This window comes from Sceloporus undulatus, chromosome 5 (assembly GCF_019175285.1).
Source record: "Sceloporus undulatus isolate JIND9_A2432 ecotype Alabama chromosome 5, SceUnd_v1.1, whole genome shotgun sequence".
Taxonomy (NCBI): Eukaryota; Metazoa; Chordata; class Lepidosauria; order Squamata; family Phrynosomatidae; genus Sceloporus; species Sceloporus undulatus.
The window spans coordinates 100,241,628-100,260,966 of record NC_056526.1 but is presented as its reverse complement, the minus strand read 5'-3'; the positions used below and the strand labels follow the sequence as shown (position 1 = coordinate 100,260,966).

Here is a 19,339-nt window from a genome sequence, read left to right as displayed (position 1 = left end):
ATTTCTTTCTGCATAATATTAACAGTCATGAATATGACTCACAGCCAAATCTTATCTTGAATTCTATCCAGTTTGGATCAGCAGCTTGGCTTGACTTGCTTTATGACTTGTATTTCATGGAGACTGTGGTTAGCAAATTTGTTTCTGGTGTTCAAGAGGGCTGTTATATTGGAATATACATATTCTCTAAGGTTTTTCATAACTTAATTTTCAATATGTCATCTTAAAAATTCAGAATGATTTGTGCTGTGTAGAGTCTAGACTTAACTAAAATGCAGTAACATATTTATTTGATAGCATAGTTGAGGTGCTGAATTAGGACCCTGAAGACCAGGGTTCAAATCACCACTCATTCATGGGAACTAACTGGTTGACTTTACACTCTCTCAGCCTAAGAGGGAGGCAAAGGCAAAAGCATACCCCTCTCTGAACAAATCTTGCCAAGAAAAGCCTGGGAGATGTTTGGCTTAGGGTTGCTGGAAGTTGGAAATGATTTGAAGGTATACAAAATAACAAAGTACAATTTCACATTAGGTTGCTTTTTTAAAAATAATTTTTATTCATTTTCCAAACATCATAACAAAACAACATCAGTACATTTTTCCCTTTATATCTACAGCAATTCGATATCTTAACAGATAAAAACTACATTATCTGATTAATATTTAACTTTTCCATCAATCTATTTTTATATAACCACCATATTGCCATTTTTCATATCTATAACATATGTGTTATTATCATCTTCCAGTATTTTTTTCCATCAACCTCACAATATCATATTTTATATGCCTCTATACATTTTTCTTCTTTCTATATCATCTTTTTCTATTTATGCCCCAATACTGTGCATTTTAATTTTCTTATTCCTTTTCCATTACTATTTTTTCTATTTCCCCCCATTTTGCTTCTTATCTTACTTTTATCCCAAACATTCATGTGATATATATACTGTGAAGTCAAAGGCTTTTGTGGCTGGCATTGGGGGTTTTCAGGCTATATGGCCATGTTCTAAAAGAGTTTATTCCTGACATTTTGATACCATCTCTGGATGGCATCTTCAGAGAATGCTGGCATGAAAGAGAGTTCGGTATATACTGTGTGACCCTTTGTAGGGAATTGTTGTTGTTGTTGTTGTTATTATTATTATTTATGGTATTTATACAATTATTATTTTTAATTAGACGGTTCCCTGCCATCAGGCTTACAATCTAAAAGACACAACACAAAAGGAGAAGAGAATGGTGGTGGGATAGGGGATGAGGTCCAGTGGTTATTCTCTCTCTCTGAGGACTGGACCAAGGCAGATGGGGGGAGGTCTCTTCTTCTTCAGGCTAGCCCTGGTGGAGCTGGGCCTGTCTGTTCACTCCCTCACAGGCCAAAGGATGACAGTTATCATGGAGGGAGGGCTCTCTATCTTCAGCGTAGCCTTGGTGGACCTGGGGCTGCCTATTCACTCTATCACAGGCCGAAGGATGAGAGTTATCATGGAGGGAGGGCTCTTCTTCTTCAGGCTAGCCCTGACAGAACTGGGCCTGCCTGCTCATTCCCTCACAGGCCGAAGGGTGACAGTTATCATGGAAGGAGGGCTCTCTATCTTCAGGCTAGCCCTGGTGGAGCTGGCCCTCCCTGTTCACTCCCTCGCTGGCTGATGGATGAGAGTTATCATGGAAGGATGGCTCTTCTTCTTCAGGCTAGCCCTGATGGAGGTGAGCCAGCATGTTCACTCCCTCAGAGGCCGAAGGATGACAGTTATCATGGAGGGAGGGCTCTTCATGTTCAGGCTAGCCCTGATGGAGCTGGACCTGCCTGTTCACTCCCTCACAGGCCAAAGGATGACAGTTATCATGGAGGGAGGGCCCTCTTTCTTCAGGCTAGCCCTGCCTGTTCACTCCCTCGCAGGCCGAAGGATCACAGTGCTCATGGAGCAAGGGCTCTCTTTCTTCAGGCTAGCCCTTGGTGGAGCTGGGCCTGCCTGTTCACTCCCCCACAGGCCGAAGGATGACAGTTATCATGGAGGGAGGGCTCTCTTATTTTCAGGCTAGCCCTGGTGGAGCTGGGCCTGCCTGTTCACTCCCTTGCAGGCTGAAGGATGACAGTTATCATGGAGGGAGGGCTCTCTTTCTTCAGGCTAGCCCTGATGGACCTAGGCCTGCCTGTTCACTCCCTCGCAGGCCGAAGGATTTCCATGTTAATCTGTCTATTGTTTTGTTGCTGATGGCAAGGCCTCAGGGTGGGAGGATATGCAAAGAGGATTAGTATCTGTTTAATTAGTGATCATTATCTGATGGGAAAACCCCTGACACTGGGTGGTTTTTCATTTTTATTTGCTGAGTCCTTACTGTTTTTCAGGACTGGTAGCCAAACAGCAAAACACCAGGAATAAATTCTTCTTGAACATGGTCACATAGCCTGAAAAACCCACATACATATATACATACACATACACACACACACACACACACATCTTTTTTCCTTCCCCCCTCCCCCATTTTCTCTCCCTGAGTTTCCTTGTTATTCATTTTTCTTTCTTAATCCTTCATACTTACTTAAATAACTTTCCATCTCTTTCTTCCTTCCTTCTCCCTTCCTTTTCCTTCTCCCATCTTCTTCCTCTTATCTCCCCTCCCCTTCTTATTCTCCTTTGTTTCTTTTTATCTTCTCTCTTACCCTCTTCACTTGCTTATATCTTATATCTTGTGGGCTAGAGAAGGTAACTGTTACATGGATTTGTAATTGGTTGATTGCCCGAAGCCAAGCAGTGCTCAACAATGGCTCCTTTTCATCCTGGGGAAAAGTGACCAGTGGGGTCCCACAGGGCTCTGTCCTGGGCCCAGTGCTATTCAACATCTTTATCAATGACTTGGATGACAGAACTGGAGGTATACTTATAAAATTTGCAGATGACACCAATTTAGGAGGAGTAGCTAACATACCATAGGACAGGATTAAAATTCAAAATGACCTGAATAGACTAGAAAGCTGGGCCAAAGCTAACAAAATGAAATTCAGCATGGAGAAATGTAAAGTACTGCACTTAGGCAGAAAAATGAAATGCACAGATATAGGATGGGGACACCTGGCTGATTGAAACTACATGTGAAAGGGTTCTAGGAGTCCAAGTAGACCACAAGTTGAACATGAGTCAACAGTGTGATGTGGCAGCTAAAAAGGCCAATGCGGTTTTAGGCTGCATCAATAGAAGTATAATGTTTCGTTCAAGTGCCACTCTATTCTGCTTTGATCAGGCCCCACCTGGAATATTGTGTCTAGTTCTGGGCACCACAATTCAAAAAGGACATTGAGAAACTGGAGCATGTCCAAAGGAGGTCCAATTAAATGGTGAAGGGTATGGAAACCATGCCCTATGAGGATGTCGTAGGGAGCTGGGGATGTTTAACCTGGAGAAGGGAAGGTTAAGAGGTGATATGATAGCCCTGTTTAAATATTTGAAGGGATATCATATTGAGGAGGAAGCAAGCTTGTTTTCTGCTGCTCCAGAGACTAAGACCAGGAACAATGGATGCAAGCTGCAGGAAAAGAGATTCCACCTCAACATTAGGAGGAACTTTCTGACAGTAAGGGCTGTTCGACAGTGGAACACACTCCCTCGGAGTGTAGTGGAGTCTCCCTCCTTGGAGGTCTTCAAAAGGAGGTTGGATGACCATCTGTCAGGGATGCTTTGATTTGGATTTCCTGCATGGCAGCCGATTGGACTGGATGGCCCTTGCAGTCTCTTCCAACTCTATTATTCTATGATTTATGAAAAATCTATACTCACTCCTTTCATCTGCTTTTTAATCTCTGTTTTTATTTCCTCCCTTATTTCTCCACATAATTTCTGCATTTCTTCCAGTATCATTAAGTTAAAGTCTGTATATCTGAGCTGTAATTATGAAGGGTTCCTTCTCTGACTTTGGTAATGCATATTTTGAGCTATTGCTCTCATTGTTCCTGCAGCCATAATTGTTTCTTCTTGTTTTTGCCTTTTATTTCTTCTTCTCCCTTTTTTCTTTTCTTACCTTTCTTCCCTTTCCTTCCTCTTTTATTACTCTTTCTTAAAATTCTGTTTTATATTCTAGTTTCTTCACTATATTCTCCTGGCCTTACTGCTTTATTGTATCTAGCTGTTTATGCTCATGTTTTTACTTCCCTTCCCTTTCAATTATTTCCCCTTTTTATACCCCTATATGAAGTGATATTCTCTATCATTTCTGTTCTTTCAGATTGTCTTTGTATATACTTAAATTCGCTTTATTTCTGGGTTTTCATTTTTCTTCTTTTTTCAATATTGTATTTCTTTTATTTTCTATATAGTATTTTTGTTATTGTTGCATTCTCCTCTCTTCATTTCCTCTTTTCCTTTCTTTTCTATTTTACCTCTTTACTTTTTTCTCTTTTCTTCCTTTCTTTCTCCCTCTTCCCTTTCCTTGTCTTCTATTTCCCCCCTCTTCTCCTGGACTCTCTCTTTCCTTCTTTCTTTTCCTCTTTTCTCTCTATTTTCCCTTCTCTTTCCCATACTTGCCCTCCCCTTTCTTTTTCTACTTTCTCCTATTTCCCCCCTTTCCCCTTTCCCCTTTTCCCATTTACTTTTTCTTTCCTCTTCTTTTTCCTACTCTCCTTGCTTCTTCTTTGCTTCCTTTATTTCTACTTTCCTGTTTCTTAATTTCTATTTTCTTTTTATTCTATTTTCTTTATTTCTAATTTCTCTTTGTTTCTCTTTATTCCATAAATTTATTAATATTTCCCTTTATATGTTGTTTGCTTTATGATTTAGTCAGTTGAGTTAACTTCCACTATTATTAGCTTACAGTTGTAAACCACTTAGACACTGCTTAGGTGGTATGAAGCGGTATATAAATGAAGCTTGTTTATTATTCCTTTATTTTATTATCCTTTATTTTATTTTATTTTTCTATTTTATTTTATCTATTCTTTACTTTTTATTCCCCTATTTTGCTTTGTCTATTGTTTCCATTTTAAATCCCCCCCTTGTTGTACTTATTGTTAGGACAATCAAACAATCATAAATGCAGGAATATCATCAATAGAAAAAAGAGAGAAAGCCAAGTCCACAGTTCTCTAATGAGTGTCTACTATTGCCATCTATTTAAAATCTGTTTGAGCCTTCCCTTCCTTCTCCTTTACTTTCTTAGCTTTTTGAACACTCCTAATCTTCTGTATTAGATAAGCCTCAAGGTTATATCAACAGTTTATGTGTATTCCACTCACCCCGTGTACAGAACAGATAGTCTATTCCCTATTCCTTTAACTGTATAGTTAACTTCTATACCTCTTCCTCTCTCAACATCTTATTCTGTCTTCACCTATATTTACTTACAATATAAGTATTTTACTTATTTTTACTTATTATAAGTATTTACTTACAATATAACAAAATTTCTACAGTTTTCCATATATCCATCCAATTATAGTTCTTTTCAGTTAGCACACTTCTTTTCAAATCTTTTCAGTTACCACAGTCTCACTTTTGACACACTAGTAATGTACTCTATTCAATTTATACATTTAATCCCTTATCATATTAATTAAACACACTTAAGTTAGCTGTAATAATGATATTCTCAATATTCTTCATCGTCTTAAAGGTAAAGTTAAATAAGGGCCGAGAATGCCCCAAAGCGGCATGACCGCGGCTATTTTGGAATTAGGGATGGTGCACCAACTGCATGGTCCCTAACTCTAGAATGTGCTGGTGGCGGCATCATGGCAGCGGCCCATCCACATGGGCGATGCCATGATAACGTCACGCATGCGCTGAGTCAAAAGCTTGTGGCGGCCTGGTGGCAGTGCAGAAAATCCTCCAATATGGAGCTTCTTTTTGGTGCACGCATCATTGGCGTGACAACCAAATGGCCATGCCAACAATGCAGAGGGGAAAGGGGCCGTCCCTTTCTCCTCTGTAGCATCATCCCCACCGGGGTGCACTGGACGCCTAAGGCGTCAGGGCATCCCTTTTCCAGCTGCTTTTCTTTGGCTTGGAAAAACGCCAGATTGGGGCTGCAGGGGTTGCCGGTGAGGTTGTCCTGGCCCCAATCCCATGTGAACAGAGACGGTTGCAAGCTGCCCCTTTGGGGCGGTCTGTACCACACCACAATGAACTAGTGAAATTAAATAGGTGAAATAATTGAGTAAAATAAGCAAATAGGCAAATAAATAGAAGAGAGCTCCCCTTTCTTTCTTTCTTTCTTTCCTTCCTTCCTTCCTTCCTTCCTTCCTTCCTTCCTTCCCTTCTTCTTCACTTGCCATCCCCCCTTGCTGTCTTAAACTGTTTCATTGTTTATGCACCCATCTGCCATTTCTTCTGCACATCCGATCTTTCTCTCACTCACATCCTGTCCTGACACTGTCCTTGTCATGTATTACTTATTGACCACAGTTAGTTCTCAATACTCAAGTCTATTGTTATTTTTGTTGTTTCTGATGCAGTTTTTTAAATGCCTCTTACACTGTTTTGTCAGCTTCACACAAATGTCTCTTCTTTTCATTTGATTTTACCTCAGTTTTGTCCCTCTCTCTTATAATTTCCCTTTTAGTTACAATGTCTCTTTTTCATTGCAGTCCTTCCTCTTGTGTATTTTCTGTCATTGTCTTTGATTTTTATTATTAAAATCCCTTTCCTTCTAGTTATTACCCCTGAGGGGGAATTGAGTTCTTAATCTACTGTTCAGAATACTCTGCTGGAGCACCTTTGGAACATCACTGGTTAGGTTGTCACATCGACAATACTCTTCTTTTTATATTGGGGTGTTGCTGTTCCCTGTAATCCTTGGGTTTTGTTCTTTTACCCATTTAAACTTAGTTTCTCCTTTTGTTAAATTAAAAAGTGGTAGCAACATGTACACCTCCACGTGATAAGGTATGGCTGGGGTTATTCTTTCGACCGCCTCAGTGCCATTCATGTCCGCGTCCTTTGTCCCATGATGTTTCCAAGCTCATTTCTCTTCTCTGGACACTGGCCCCTGATAAATTTGGCCCCCGCCGAGCTCCTCCCCGAAAATGCTCCCTTTTAAAAACTACTGGAAAAGGCACCTTAGCCAAAACTTTATTGTTGCCTTTCAGCAGCCTATGAGAGTGCAACCAGCCATGCCACCATCACCACAGGAGGGGTCTCCACATTAGGTTGCTTTTGAACAATGGCACGTTTTTGACCATGCTTTTCACATTTTATTTGGGGGGGCTTTAGGGGAATAATGGGGGCTTCAGGGGCTGCAAAAGTAGGATTTAGGAGCCACTTGAAGCACTTTGCCCAGCTTTTATGGATAGTGGACTGGCTGGAAGTTTTGGAGGGCTTTAGGAATTAGCGAGCCCCTTTACTCAAATGGCAATATCGATTCCACTCCCAATAAAATCTCCTTGGAATTATTTTGCGAGAGAGTGTACAGTCCTCTTCCCCAAAATAATTAAAGTACAATCATGTGCACATTTTCCTGTGAGTAAATTTCACTGAATATAGTAATTATTGTGACTTGCTTTGGATCCAATATTGGGAGGGGTGGGTGGGATATAAAGAAATGCATAAATACATAACTAATTGAGTATCCCTTATAAAAATGCTTATGCCCGGAGATGTTTGGGTGCTGCAATTTTTTATTACTTTTATTTTGGAATACAAGTAGTACATACTGTATTTGTGAGGCTGGAGAAAGATAAAAGGATCTGCGAAATGGCAGAAATCCAAATGTAGTGCTTGGTGTGAATCCACACCTACCATCATTTTGCAGATTTTCACATCTCTCTCAAGCTTTGCAAATACAGTACTGGTACATACTACACTACCTAATTAGTGTATATCAAAAGATATTCTAAAATATTCCAACATATTCCAAAAAAAGCCTCAGAGCGTCATGTCAGTGTTCAAAAAGTTTCTGTTTTTGGAGCTTTTTGGATTTCTTATCTCTGGATTAGGGATGCTAAACCTGTACTTCTCAGTAGACATAGGTTCATATAGTCATAGAGTTGGAAGAGACCACAAGGGCCATCCAGTCCAAGCCCCTTCTGGCATTCAGGAACACAGAATCAAAACACCTTCGATGGATGGCCATCCAACTTCTGTTTTAAAAACCCCAAAGAAGGAGACTCCTCCACACTCGGTGGGAGTGTGTTCCACTGTTGGAAAGCTCTTACTATTAGCAAGTTCTTAATGTTTATTCATGTAGAAGTCAAAACATTTCCTCCAAAAAATTGACCTGGGTCACCTTATACATGGGTCAGTATGGTAAAAGAGTAAGCAACAGGGAATAAAAGAGACAGGTTGATGCAGCAGAGTCCTCCCCTGAAAGCCCCCCATGCATGCTCCATGTATGAGCCCTGTCCCAATTGCTCCAACAGTTGCCCAGAGCACCCCGTCATAGGTGCTTCTCCGTCTCTTGGGCGGAGGTTCCCTTTGAGAACAGAGGGGTGCTTGTCCTCCAGGACTGCTTTAAACCTGGATAGGAGGTGATGACAGGGTGCCTGGATCCAGTTTAAAGCAACCGCATCATCTTCTTCCCCTCAGTGTTTCCCCACCTTCCCTCCGCCTTGCTGTATCCTGAGAGGCAGAAAAGGTGTGGGGGAGAGTGGAGGGCCAGCCCTGGCTCTCTGATTCTCCTCCGCACCTTGGCTATGTCTCAGGATACAGCCAATGTGTGGTGGTGGTGCTAACCTTCCACTTTCTTTTTCCATTTATTGTGATGTCCCTTTTAAATTGTTCTTGTTGTGTGCCTTGAATTTCAGATCCAAAACATCATGCAGAAATAATCCAGTTTGAGACCTCTTTAACTGCCCTGGCTAAGTGCTACAGAATCCTGGCAATTGTCTGACAGAGAAGGCTAAATGTTTCACAAAACTACAGTTCCCAGAATTCCCTAGCATTGAACCAGGGCAGTTAAAGTGGTCTCAAACTGGATTATTTCTTCAATGTGTTTTGGACCCCAGTTGAAAAAATTTTGGACATCCCTCCTAGTTTATTATACACTTCCAATTTGTCTTTCTCAATGGAATTATTTGAAACTGTGTCTTCAATATATCACTTTTTAGAAAATCCCATCCATTATGAACTCCTTTCTCTTTTAGTACTCCTGATCTTAATCCTGGAGAGAAGTGACTAACAGGATGCTACAGGGTTCTGTCCTGGATACCATGCTAATCATCATTTTTGTCAGTGACATGGATGATGTAATAGAAAGTATGCTTATCAGATTTGCAGATGACACCAAATTATGAGGATTAGTTAATAATACCCCAGAGGAAAAGATCAAAAATCAAAATGGCCTTGACAAATTAGAGGGCTGATCCAAAACTAACAAAATGTATTTTAACAATGAGAAATGTAAGGTACTGCACTTAAGCAGAAAAAAAATGAAATGCATAGATACAAGATGGAGGATAACTAGCTTGACAACAGTACATGTGAAAGCAATCTAGGAGTCCTATTAGACCACAAGTTGAACATGAGTCAACAGTGTGATGCACCAACTAAAAAAGCCAATGCGATTCTAGGCTGCATCAGTAGAAACAGACAAGAAACAGATGGATCACTGGCCATTTCTTGCTTTAGTTCTCCCTGAGGGAGATAACATTGCAGTGGGATTTGAATGTGAGAGAGCAGAACTGAGCAGTAGAAGCAGTAGCAGTATTCAGTTGCATCCAGAACAAACCAAAAAGCAATGATTTCTGAATAAGCTATCTGTATGTGTTTGTATGTTATGCAACAGTACAGCAGCAAAGTAGTAGAGGAAGAAAGACACTTCTTGTCAAGGGAGCAAAATACCGTATATACTTGTGTATTAGTATAAGTTGAGGTCTCTCCATTGACGCCCCCTTGTCGTAGGGGAGAGGCTTGCGCACCCTATTGATGTTATGAGCTATGCTGGCGGTAGTATAATAGCCACCGGCAGGGCCTCCCATGCCAGACAGGTCACAACTGAAGGGTCTGACCAAGAGCACCAAAGGGTAGGATGGGCTCTCTAGCCTTATGGCAACCATCCTAGGAGAAGGAAAACTCTAATCCCAAACCTGGGCAGATGGTGCTCATCTAACCCTGTAAGGTCAACCATCTAAGAGAAGGAAACTCTAATCAAACCTACGACCCGAGGACTTCGCTGCTACCGTCCATGCTTGTCAAGGCCTCAGCAAACGAACCTCTGGTTTAAAGGGTGAGGCCAGTTCTGTGCATGCTGACCTCCACCAGAAAAATCCATTGCACAGGCTCGAAGGATATATCCAATCTCTGAAAAAGCCCTGTAGCGATAGGCGAGGGACGAAACGGCAGGTGTAAAGATGCACTGGAAACCGCAGACCCAACCCTGCATGCGGGTGGTTCAGGACTTTGGTCGCTTGAGACTGACTGCAGATGACCAAGCAGCCTTTTTTAAGGAGAGCACTGCTTGCTCCATATGGAGAGGGGCCTAGAAAAGGTGGCCTAAAGAAAGCTCATCCCCAACGACCCGGTTGGCTAGCCACGGCCAATGGGCATCTTCTGATACGGTCAAACAAAGACAAAGAGACAAAGGCACACACCAGCCTCCAAAGGTGCAAATAGACTAATGCTTGCATGCTGGAACATCAGAACCATGCAAGATTCTGCAGATAGTGGATGTCCTGAGCGTCGTTCTGCCCTAATAGTCCATGAACTGTCACGACTTGACATTGACATCACTGCGCTTAGTGAAGTTCGTCTCCATGAGGAAGGCAGCCTTAAAGAACACGGTGCCGGCTACACAGTAGTCTGGCAAACCCAAAACTGAAAAACATATTTCAAGTGTAGGCTTTATGATCAAAACCTCCATTGCCTCCAAACTCGAAACCTTGCCAACAGGACACTCTGATTGCATTATCTCCTTACGCCTCCCACATGTTGTTCTCTTCAGTATATATGCCCCAACTATGCAAGCCGACCCTGCGGAGAAAGACAAATTCTACTCAGACCTATGCCACCTCAGAAAATTCCTGCAGAAGACAAAATCATTATCCTTGGTGACTTCAATGCCAGAGTAGGAAAGAACGTCGAAGCCTGGAAAGGTGTTTTAGGCAAGCATGGTGTTGGAAACTGTAATGATAGCGGAAGCCTCCTGCTAGAGTTTTATGCAAAACAGCAGTTGACTATTACAAACACCATCTTTCAATAGAAAGACAGCCTGAAGACAACCTGGAAGCATCCCCGATCCAAATACTGGCACCTCATTGACTATATCCTTGTGCGCCAGAGAAATATTTGCGATGTCCGTCACACTCGAGTGATGCCCAGTGCAGAGTGTCAAACAGATCATCGCCTTGTAAGATGCAAACTAAATCTTCATTTTAAGTTTAAACCTAAGAGGGGTGGCATTCTAAAGAGGAGACTCCAAGTCAACAATCTTCAACAAGCTGCCATAAGAGACAACTTCCAGGCAAATTTGCAAACAAAACTTGAAGACCATCCTGTAGACTCTTCTCCCACAGCGCTTTGGCAACATATCAAAAACAGCATCCTGCAAGCTGCGGAAGAATCCTTAGGGTTCTCCCTCAAGAAAAACCAAGACTGGTTTGATGAAAACAACCAAGAGATCCAGGAGCTGTTGGCAAAGAAGAGAACTGCTCACTAGGCACACCTCGCCCAGCCATCCTGCCATGCCAAAAAAGCAGCCTTTCGCCTCGCATGTAGTCAACTCCAACAAAAACTCTGAGACATTCAGAACAAGTGGTGGATCAATTTAGCAGAAAAGACACAATGTTGTGCAGATCTGGGTGACTCCAGAGGATTTTATGAAACTCTTAAAGCAGTGTTTGGACCTACATATCAGATCCAAAGCTCCCTATACAGTACAGATGGTCAAACACTAATCACAGATAAAGCTTCCATTCTGAACCAATGGGCTGAACATTTCCAAAGCCTCTTTAGTGCCAACCGAGTAGTCCAAGATTCACTTATTCAACAGATGACACAACAACCGATGAAGAAAGAATTGGACATAGCTCCCACTTTGGAAGAAACCGTTAAGGCCATACAGCAGATGAAAAATGGCAAGGCAGTCGGGATTGATGGAATTCCACCTGAAGCTTGGAAACATGGAGGTCATGTACTCCATGCTAAACTCCACGAGCTTCTTGTGAGTTGCTGGGGAAAAGGTGAATTGCCATCAGATCTCCGAGATGCAGTCGTCATCACCCTGTACAAGAAAAAAGGAGCAAAATCGGATTGCTCAAACTATCGAAGTATAACACTGCTCTCCATTGCTGGAAAAATCCTTGCAAGGATACTGCTGAACAGATTAGTCCCTGCTATTGCAGAAGAACTTCTCCCTGAAAGCCAATGTGGCTTTAGAGCTAATAGGAGCACTATAGACATGGTATTTGCCCTTAGACAACTGCAAGAGAAATGTAGAGAGCAGAACAAAAGACTCTACGTAACATTTGTTGACCTCACCAAAGCCTTCGACACTGTGAGTAGAAAAGGTCTGTGGCAGATCCTGGAATGACTAGGATGCCCCGCAAAATTCCTCAAAATGATTACCCTGCTACACAAAGGCCAGCAAGGTCAAGTCAGATATGGCGATGCTGTCTTGGAGCCCTTTCTAATAAGTAATGGTGTGAAACAAGGTTGTGTTCTCGCTCCAACTCTATTTACAATCTTCTTCAGCATGATGCTCCAAAGGGCTATGGCAGATCTCAAAGAAGAAGACAGCATTTATATACGATACCGTACTGATGGTAGCCTGTTTAACCTAAGCCGCCTGAGGGCTCGCACTAATACTCTAAACTATCTAGTCCATGAGCTGCTTTTTGCTGACGATGCTGCCCTTGTTGCCCATACGGAAGCAGCTCTGCAGCGCCTAACATCTAGTTTTGCAACAGCTGCAGAGCTCTTTGGACTGGAAGTCAGTCTGAAGAAAACGGAAGTTCTCTACCAGCCAGCACCTCAAGAAGAACACTACCATCCCCACATCACTGTAGGCACATCTGTGCTTAAGTCCGTCCAGCAATTCACCTACCTGGGAAGCATAATCTCAGATGCCAAGATTGATAAAGAGCTCGATCACAGACTAGCAAAGGCATATAATGCATTCGGAAGGCTTCACAAAAGAGTCTGGAGTAACAAACACTTGAGGCGAAGCACAAAAATCAGTGTGTATAGAGCCATTGTACTGTCTATTCTCCTCTATCGGTCTGAAACATGGGTCACCTATCGCCAACACCTACGACTCCTTGAACGCTTTCATCAGCGCTGTTTACGCACAATTCTAAATATACACTGGACTGACTATGTGACGAATGTTGCTGTCCTTGAACAAGCAGGGATCACCAGCATTGAGGCCATGCTATTGAGGACGCAGCTGCGCTGGGCAGGACACGTTTCTAGGATGAAGGACCATCGCCTCCCAAAAATAGTATTCTATGGTGAACTCACCACGGGTCAGCGTAAGAGGGGCGCCCCAAAGAAGAGATACAAGGACTCCCTGAAACAACATCTCAGGCTTGGCCAAATTGATCACCAACAATGGTCTGCCCTGGCCTCGCATCAGGAGGCATGGAGACGCACTATCCATGATGCTGCAGCCTTTTCCAAAAGCTCACGGTGAACGAGTCTCGAAGAGAAACAACAATGCAGAAAGAACCACAACCCGGAAACATCACCCAAGGAGACTTTCCACTGTGCTTTCTGCAACCGGACATGTTTGTCCCGGATTGGCCTTTTTAGTCACCAGCGCACTTGTACAAAGTGCAGAATGAGTCCTTCCTGAATCTTCATTCGCGAAGCAAAGCCAGAGAGAGAGAGAGTATAAGTTGAGGTCAGTTTTTAGGGGCCAAAATCTTGGATTTTGATATGACCTGTGGATAAGTTGAGGGTCAAGCACTGGGGCATATTACAAAAGATCTAAAGGGGGAAACAACGCACCACTTCCCTCCTTACACCTCCCTCTCTGGACCTCTCCCAAGGGTCACAGTCTCGCCATGGAAAATGGGGAGACAAATCTTAGCTTTCTGTTTCTGTCTCTGTTTCTCTTCACTTTACCAAAAGCATATCCAAGGCTCATGACTAGCAAAACGGGGTAGAAACCCCCCCCCTCTCTCTTGTCAGGAAAAAGCCACATGGGATATATAGTCAAAAGAAATATAATATGTATATGAATGTATTTGAAAGTAACATGACACAGCAAAAGTTATTGAATTGTCACACAGGTGTTTTAAGTAATGTAATTAGAAGGTCCTGAAAGCCAAGGACATATGAGGCAATGACAAAGTGAAAAGATGCAAATTGATATCACCTGAGAGTCATTGAGTGGACAGTAATGTATGATGCAATGTGAGGGCTAGATTGAGCCAAGTATGGTATGTCAATCATTATGTATGTACACGCCCAGGAGGTGGCAACTGAATAATGAATAGAGAGACAAATGTCTATATAAGCAATAATGTATGGCAATACTTTTCGTGGGTATAGAGGAGTATAGTAGTGTGGGTATTGAGGAGTGTAGTAGTGTGGATTTTGTGAGTAGTGAATTGTTTTGTGCATAGTGTATATAGTAGAATAAAAGTAGATCTTTTATATAAGAAGACTACTGTGTTGACTGGTGTCTTGAGAGCAGAACAAGAACCAGCAGACTGCAGAGAAGATTGGAAGACATCTTCAGCCAATTCTCAGAGCTACTGGTCAAACTGGTTGTTCTTCCGCTGACCAGGGTGGTGAGAGTGAAAGCCAGGAGAAGAGCTGCAACTCCCATCATCCCTAACATCTCTCTGCCCTTCACCCCCAGGATTTCCAAGGCCCATGGCTTGCAAAACAGGATACGGACCTCTCTCTCTCTCTCTCTCTCTCTCTCTCTGCCCTTCACCCCCAGGATTTCCAAGGCTCATGGTTTGTAAAACAGGATACAGACTTTTCTCTCTCTCTCTCTCTCTGCCCTTCATCTCCAGGATTTCCAAAGCTCATAGCTTGCAAAAGGGGATACAGACCTCCTTCCCTCCCTCCCTCCCTCTGCCCTTCACACCCAGGATTTCCAAGGCTCATGGCTTGCAAAACAGGGTACAAGCCTGGGCATACTCTCTCTCTGGGTCGCTTGCCTCAGCAGCTGTTTGTTAGCTCTGGCTGCAAGGGAAGGCTGAGGGATAAGTCAGAGAGTGAGAGAGCGAGAGCGAGAGAGAGAGCATGCAGGGACTCAAATTGGGAGCTGTTTAAAGATCCATGGATACAGAGGAAGGTGGGCACTTCTTATAGGAACTTTATAAGCAGTATTAACTTATTGCCCCCTATATAAATCTACCCATGATTTTGGAGTCCATTTTAGGGCATAAATTTCTTTACTTATAATCGAGTATATATGGTAGTTTCTAGGCAAGGTACAAAGCATTAGTTATGACCTTTAAAGTCCTACATGATTTGGGTCCAGGTTACCTATGAATCGTCTTCTCCAGTATAACCTGCCTGATGAGATTTATTTATTTATTTATTACGGGCCTCTCAGCATGGATTGAGGTGGGGAACAACAGACCAACAAAATGCACATCACTTAAAAGTACAAATAAGACACATGCATATTAAAACAATCCACATTTGAAAAATCATCATTTAAAATTTACAGTTTACGAATCTAAATAGGCCTGCTGCAAGGGGTTGCTTTAAATTCAGACAGCATATTCAGCTATCAAATCGCTTCTGGCAGGTTCCTCCACAGTTTGGGGGCAGCTGAAGAAAAGCTCTGGGTGACAGCAGTCAACCTAATCCTGTCTGACTAAAGTAAATGTCCCCAAAAGGTTCTGAGGCCGGTTATATTGGAGAAGGTGATCCCATAGGTAACTTGGACTCAAATCATGTAGGACTTTAAAAGTAATAACCGACACTATGTACCTTGCCTGGAAATTAATTGGCTGCCCATTGAGTGATTTTAATATTGGTGTGATGTGATCACTCCTGGATGTCCACTAACCAATCTGGCTGCTGTGTTTTGAATTAGTTGACATTTCCAAAATTGGTACAGAGGTAGCCCAATCTACAGTGCATTGCAAAAGTCCAGCCTTGAGATTATCAGCAATGTGCACTCTGCTTCAGCTGATACTCCAGCATATGCACTACAAACTTTAAGTCCTGCGGCTCTAGGAAGGGATGCAGCTGTTGATCAGCTTGAATGGTCAAGCAAAAATCACCCACTAAGGTGAGCATAGGAGTCTCATCAACTAATCCTGGTCTGAATTTGATTTGATTTGTCTAGATAACTTATATCATCCAAGACTGCCTGAAGTTGGGAGTCAACTGTTCTCTCGATCACCTTGTCCAGAAAAGGGAGATTTCATGCTAGTCTACAGTTGTTTAAGACCTGGGGGTCCAGGAAGGGCTTTTTTTAAAAAAGTGTTCATACTGCCATGTCTTTTAAACTGGATGGAACATTTCCTTCTCTGTAAGATACATTAGTAATATATTGTAATTGGGATCTAATTGTATCTCCTTCATGGACAACCAATCAAGAAGGACAGGGATCAAGAGGACATATTGTCTTCCTTTCTTGCCCCAACAGTTTATCCATATCAATGATAATCACAGAATCACTGGATAGCCCATTGTCAACTTCTGCTGTAATGACATCATATAAATCAGCTCTTATCCAAGAGATTTTATCTGTGAAGTGACCATTAAAGGCATTAGTGAACTGTTGAAGGTTCTCGAACTGGATTCAGGGAGAGTGCCTGAGTTAAACCTCTCATCTCCCTGAATAGTTTGACTGGCCCCGAATTCACAGATACATTATGTGCAAAGAGGAAAGGGGTTTGTTTGTTTGTTTGTTTGTTTGTTTGTTTTTCGGAAGGGGGGTGTTTGCTGCATGTATAGTTAAGTCTACTTAACTATGTAGCTGATGTAGAATACTGGCCAGTGTTTTTAGTTTTTATAGTTTTTCTGCCTGAAAGATAAAATTAATAAACAGCTTTTACCATATTTTTAGATAGGATTTAGAGAGAGTACCTGGCAAGATTTTAAAAAGGAAATTGAACTTTACCATAGCTATCCTTTTGGTAGCTCAGTTGTTAAGATGCTGACTGACAGCTTCAGGATCAGAAGGTTGGCAGTTCAAGCCCTGAGTGCTGCATGAAGTGGTGAGCTCCTGTCACTATCCCCAGCTTCTGCCAACCTAGCAGTTTGAAAGCATGCAAATGCAAGTACATAAATAGGTACCAGTTTGGTGGGAGGTAATAGCTTTCTCTTGCAGTTGTACTGGCCACATGATCACAGAGTTGGCTTTGACAATGCTGGCTCTTTGGCTTAGTAACGGAGATGAGCACCACCCCCTACAGTTGGACATGACAACCTTGTCAAAGGGGAAATGTTTACCTTTATATGACCTATAAGGAGATTATTTTTCACCATACAATTTTTATAGTTTATCTTCTTAAGAGGTTATCCACTTGAATATATATGTAAGTGAGTATTTAAGAACTTTCTGTCTGTGATTAGGCCTGCTATTTATTGTAGTGTCCTATGAACTTCTAAGGTAAAACAAAGATTCTAGTTTATTAAATTTTATTTGAACACCTGCTTATTTGCATAATACTTAAACCAGCATCATTCTCAGAAGCAATAAAGAATAATACTATGTCATCAACTAATAAGTTCTGTATCTCTAATCATTGTACCCTTTATTGAGTTTTTTTAACCCTCTTAATCTCTTCTTGACAAGAAGTTCTTCTAGTCAATAGAAAGGACAAACTGCTTTGTGTTCCTTCCTGTGTGTCATGGGAATTTTAATCTTGATCTAGGAGTCCAAATAAAGGTTTTAATAAAATTGTTAAAAAGAACACTTATATCTATTTTATATTAAGACATGAATAAGGAACCTGCATTCTAGTAATTTAATTGTTTTGTGAATATCCAGGGAAGCAACTGCAATAGATTTCTTTATTAATTTACAGTGATTAATGATCTAAGCATAAGAAAGGGGTTTTCTCCACAAGAATCACATATATGTTTGTGCATGCAATTCAGGCATGAAAAGATTGCTTTGGCACTTTCATTCTCTCTCTCTCTCTCTTTTTCCCTCTCTCTCTGTCAGATATGGAAGAATATGCTATTGGTAAGTTTTAAAATACATAAAAATATATTTTCCAAAAAAGATTTCTATTTTAATTAGGAATGTGATGATCTTTCAGTCTTGATTCTATTATGTTTCTCCAAATCCTGCCTGCATTTTCTTCCCATCCTTGTTTTGTAACCGAAAATGCTAGGAGCATTGCATGGAAGAACAGGGGGCTGCATGGAAATTTGTGCGTATTTGTACACATTCTCCCTAGGATCCATCCAGATGGTGCCAATGTTTCTGTAGATTGTCATATTTGCTGTTGGTATGTTTTCAGTTATGTAAAAAATGGACAGGTTGCTCACCTGTAACGGTATTTCTTTGAGTGGTCATCTGCAAATACATACAAATGGGATGTACTGTGACTGCGCAGTGCTGATTGGAAACTTCTGGAATCACTGGGCAAAGTTAACTTTGCAACTTTTTGGTGGTAGCTATGCCCACCCCTTATAAGCCCCCTTCATTCCCACTCTTTTCCCAGTTCTGAAATTTACACCGCGTAAGTGACATGAGAATGAGCCAATGAAGAGCAGGACACTGAGGGGAGGATGGGTGGGATTTGTATGTATTCGCAGATGACCACTTGAAGAAATACAGTTACAGGTAAGTAATGTGTCCTCCTCCTTCGTGGTCTCTGCGAATCATACAAATGGATTAGACTGACAAGCTTAGGTCAATGGTGGTGGTAGTGTCATGACACCAAAGTAAGGTTCAAATAAAACTGTTTATTATCCACTAAAAAGTCATTGAACCAAAACTGTGTCTGTTGAATTCAGTACAGTACTTCAAAATAGTACTTTGACCTGTTCAAGTCATAAGGCACATATACAACACAGTAGATCATGAAGTACCTATGTAAACCATGTCAGTGCTGTAAACAATGCCAATCCTGTCAATAAAGACATTCGTTTCAACAACATGTAAACAAATGGAAATGCAGTGCAATCAATGTAAACCTGAAACCAACTCTGCCCTCCCAAAAGCTACATCAAATATAATATTATACTAATCTGATTTTTAGTTAATTTGCCTTGTATTACATCCACATTGTTTAGTAAAAATAGTTCTGTTAATAAAGGGATATTTATTTCTAATTTTTCTTGCATTATTTTGTGTATATTTTCCCAATATTTTTGGATTTCTTCACATTGCCACCATACGTGGTACATAGTTCTGATTTTCTCTTTACATTTCCAGCACTTAGCATTGGGTCGTTTTTTCATCTTTCATAGTCTTGAGGGAGTTAAATACCATCTATACACAATCTTTAGGTAGTTTTCTTTCAGTGTGTTACATTT

General features: G+C 41.5%; 1 protein-coding gene across 2 annotated transcripts in view; it reads left to right on the top strand.

Moving 5' to 3' along the window:
* The window catches only part of TSPAN9 (tetraspanin 9), a 266,033-nt gene that overhangs the window by 22,508 nt on the left and 224,186 nt on the right, over positions 1-19,339 (top strand). The window contains exon 2 of one of the 2 annotated variants that reach the window (XM_042467722.1): positions 18,018-18,038. The exons of the other annotated variant lie outside the window; for it this stretch is intronic. Within the exon in view, the coding sequence (XP_042323656.1) occupies positions 18,020-18,038 (19 nt within the window). The 5' untranslated portion in view covers positions 18,018-18,019. The remainder of the gene's footprint in view (positions 1-18,017; positions 18,039-19,339) is intronic. 2 annotated transcript variants of the gene reach the window in all.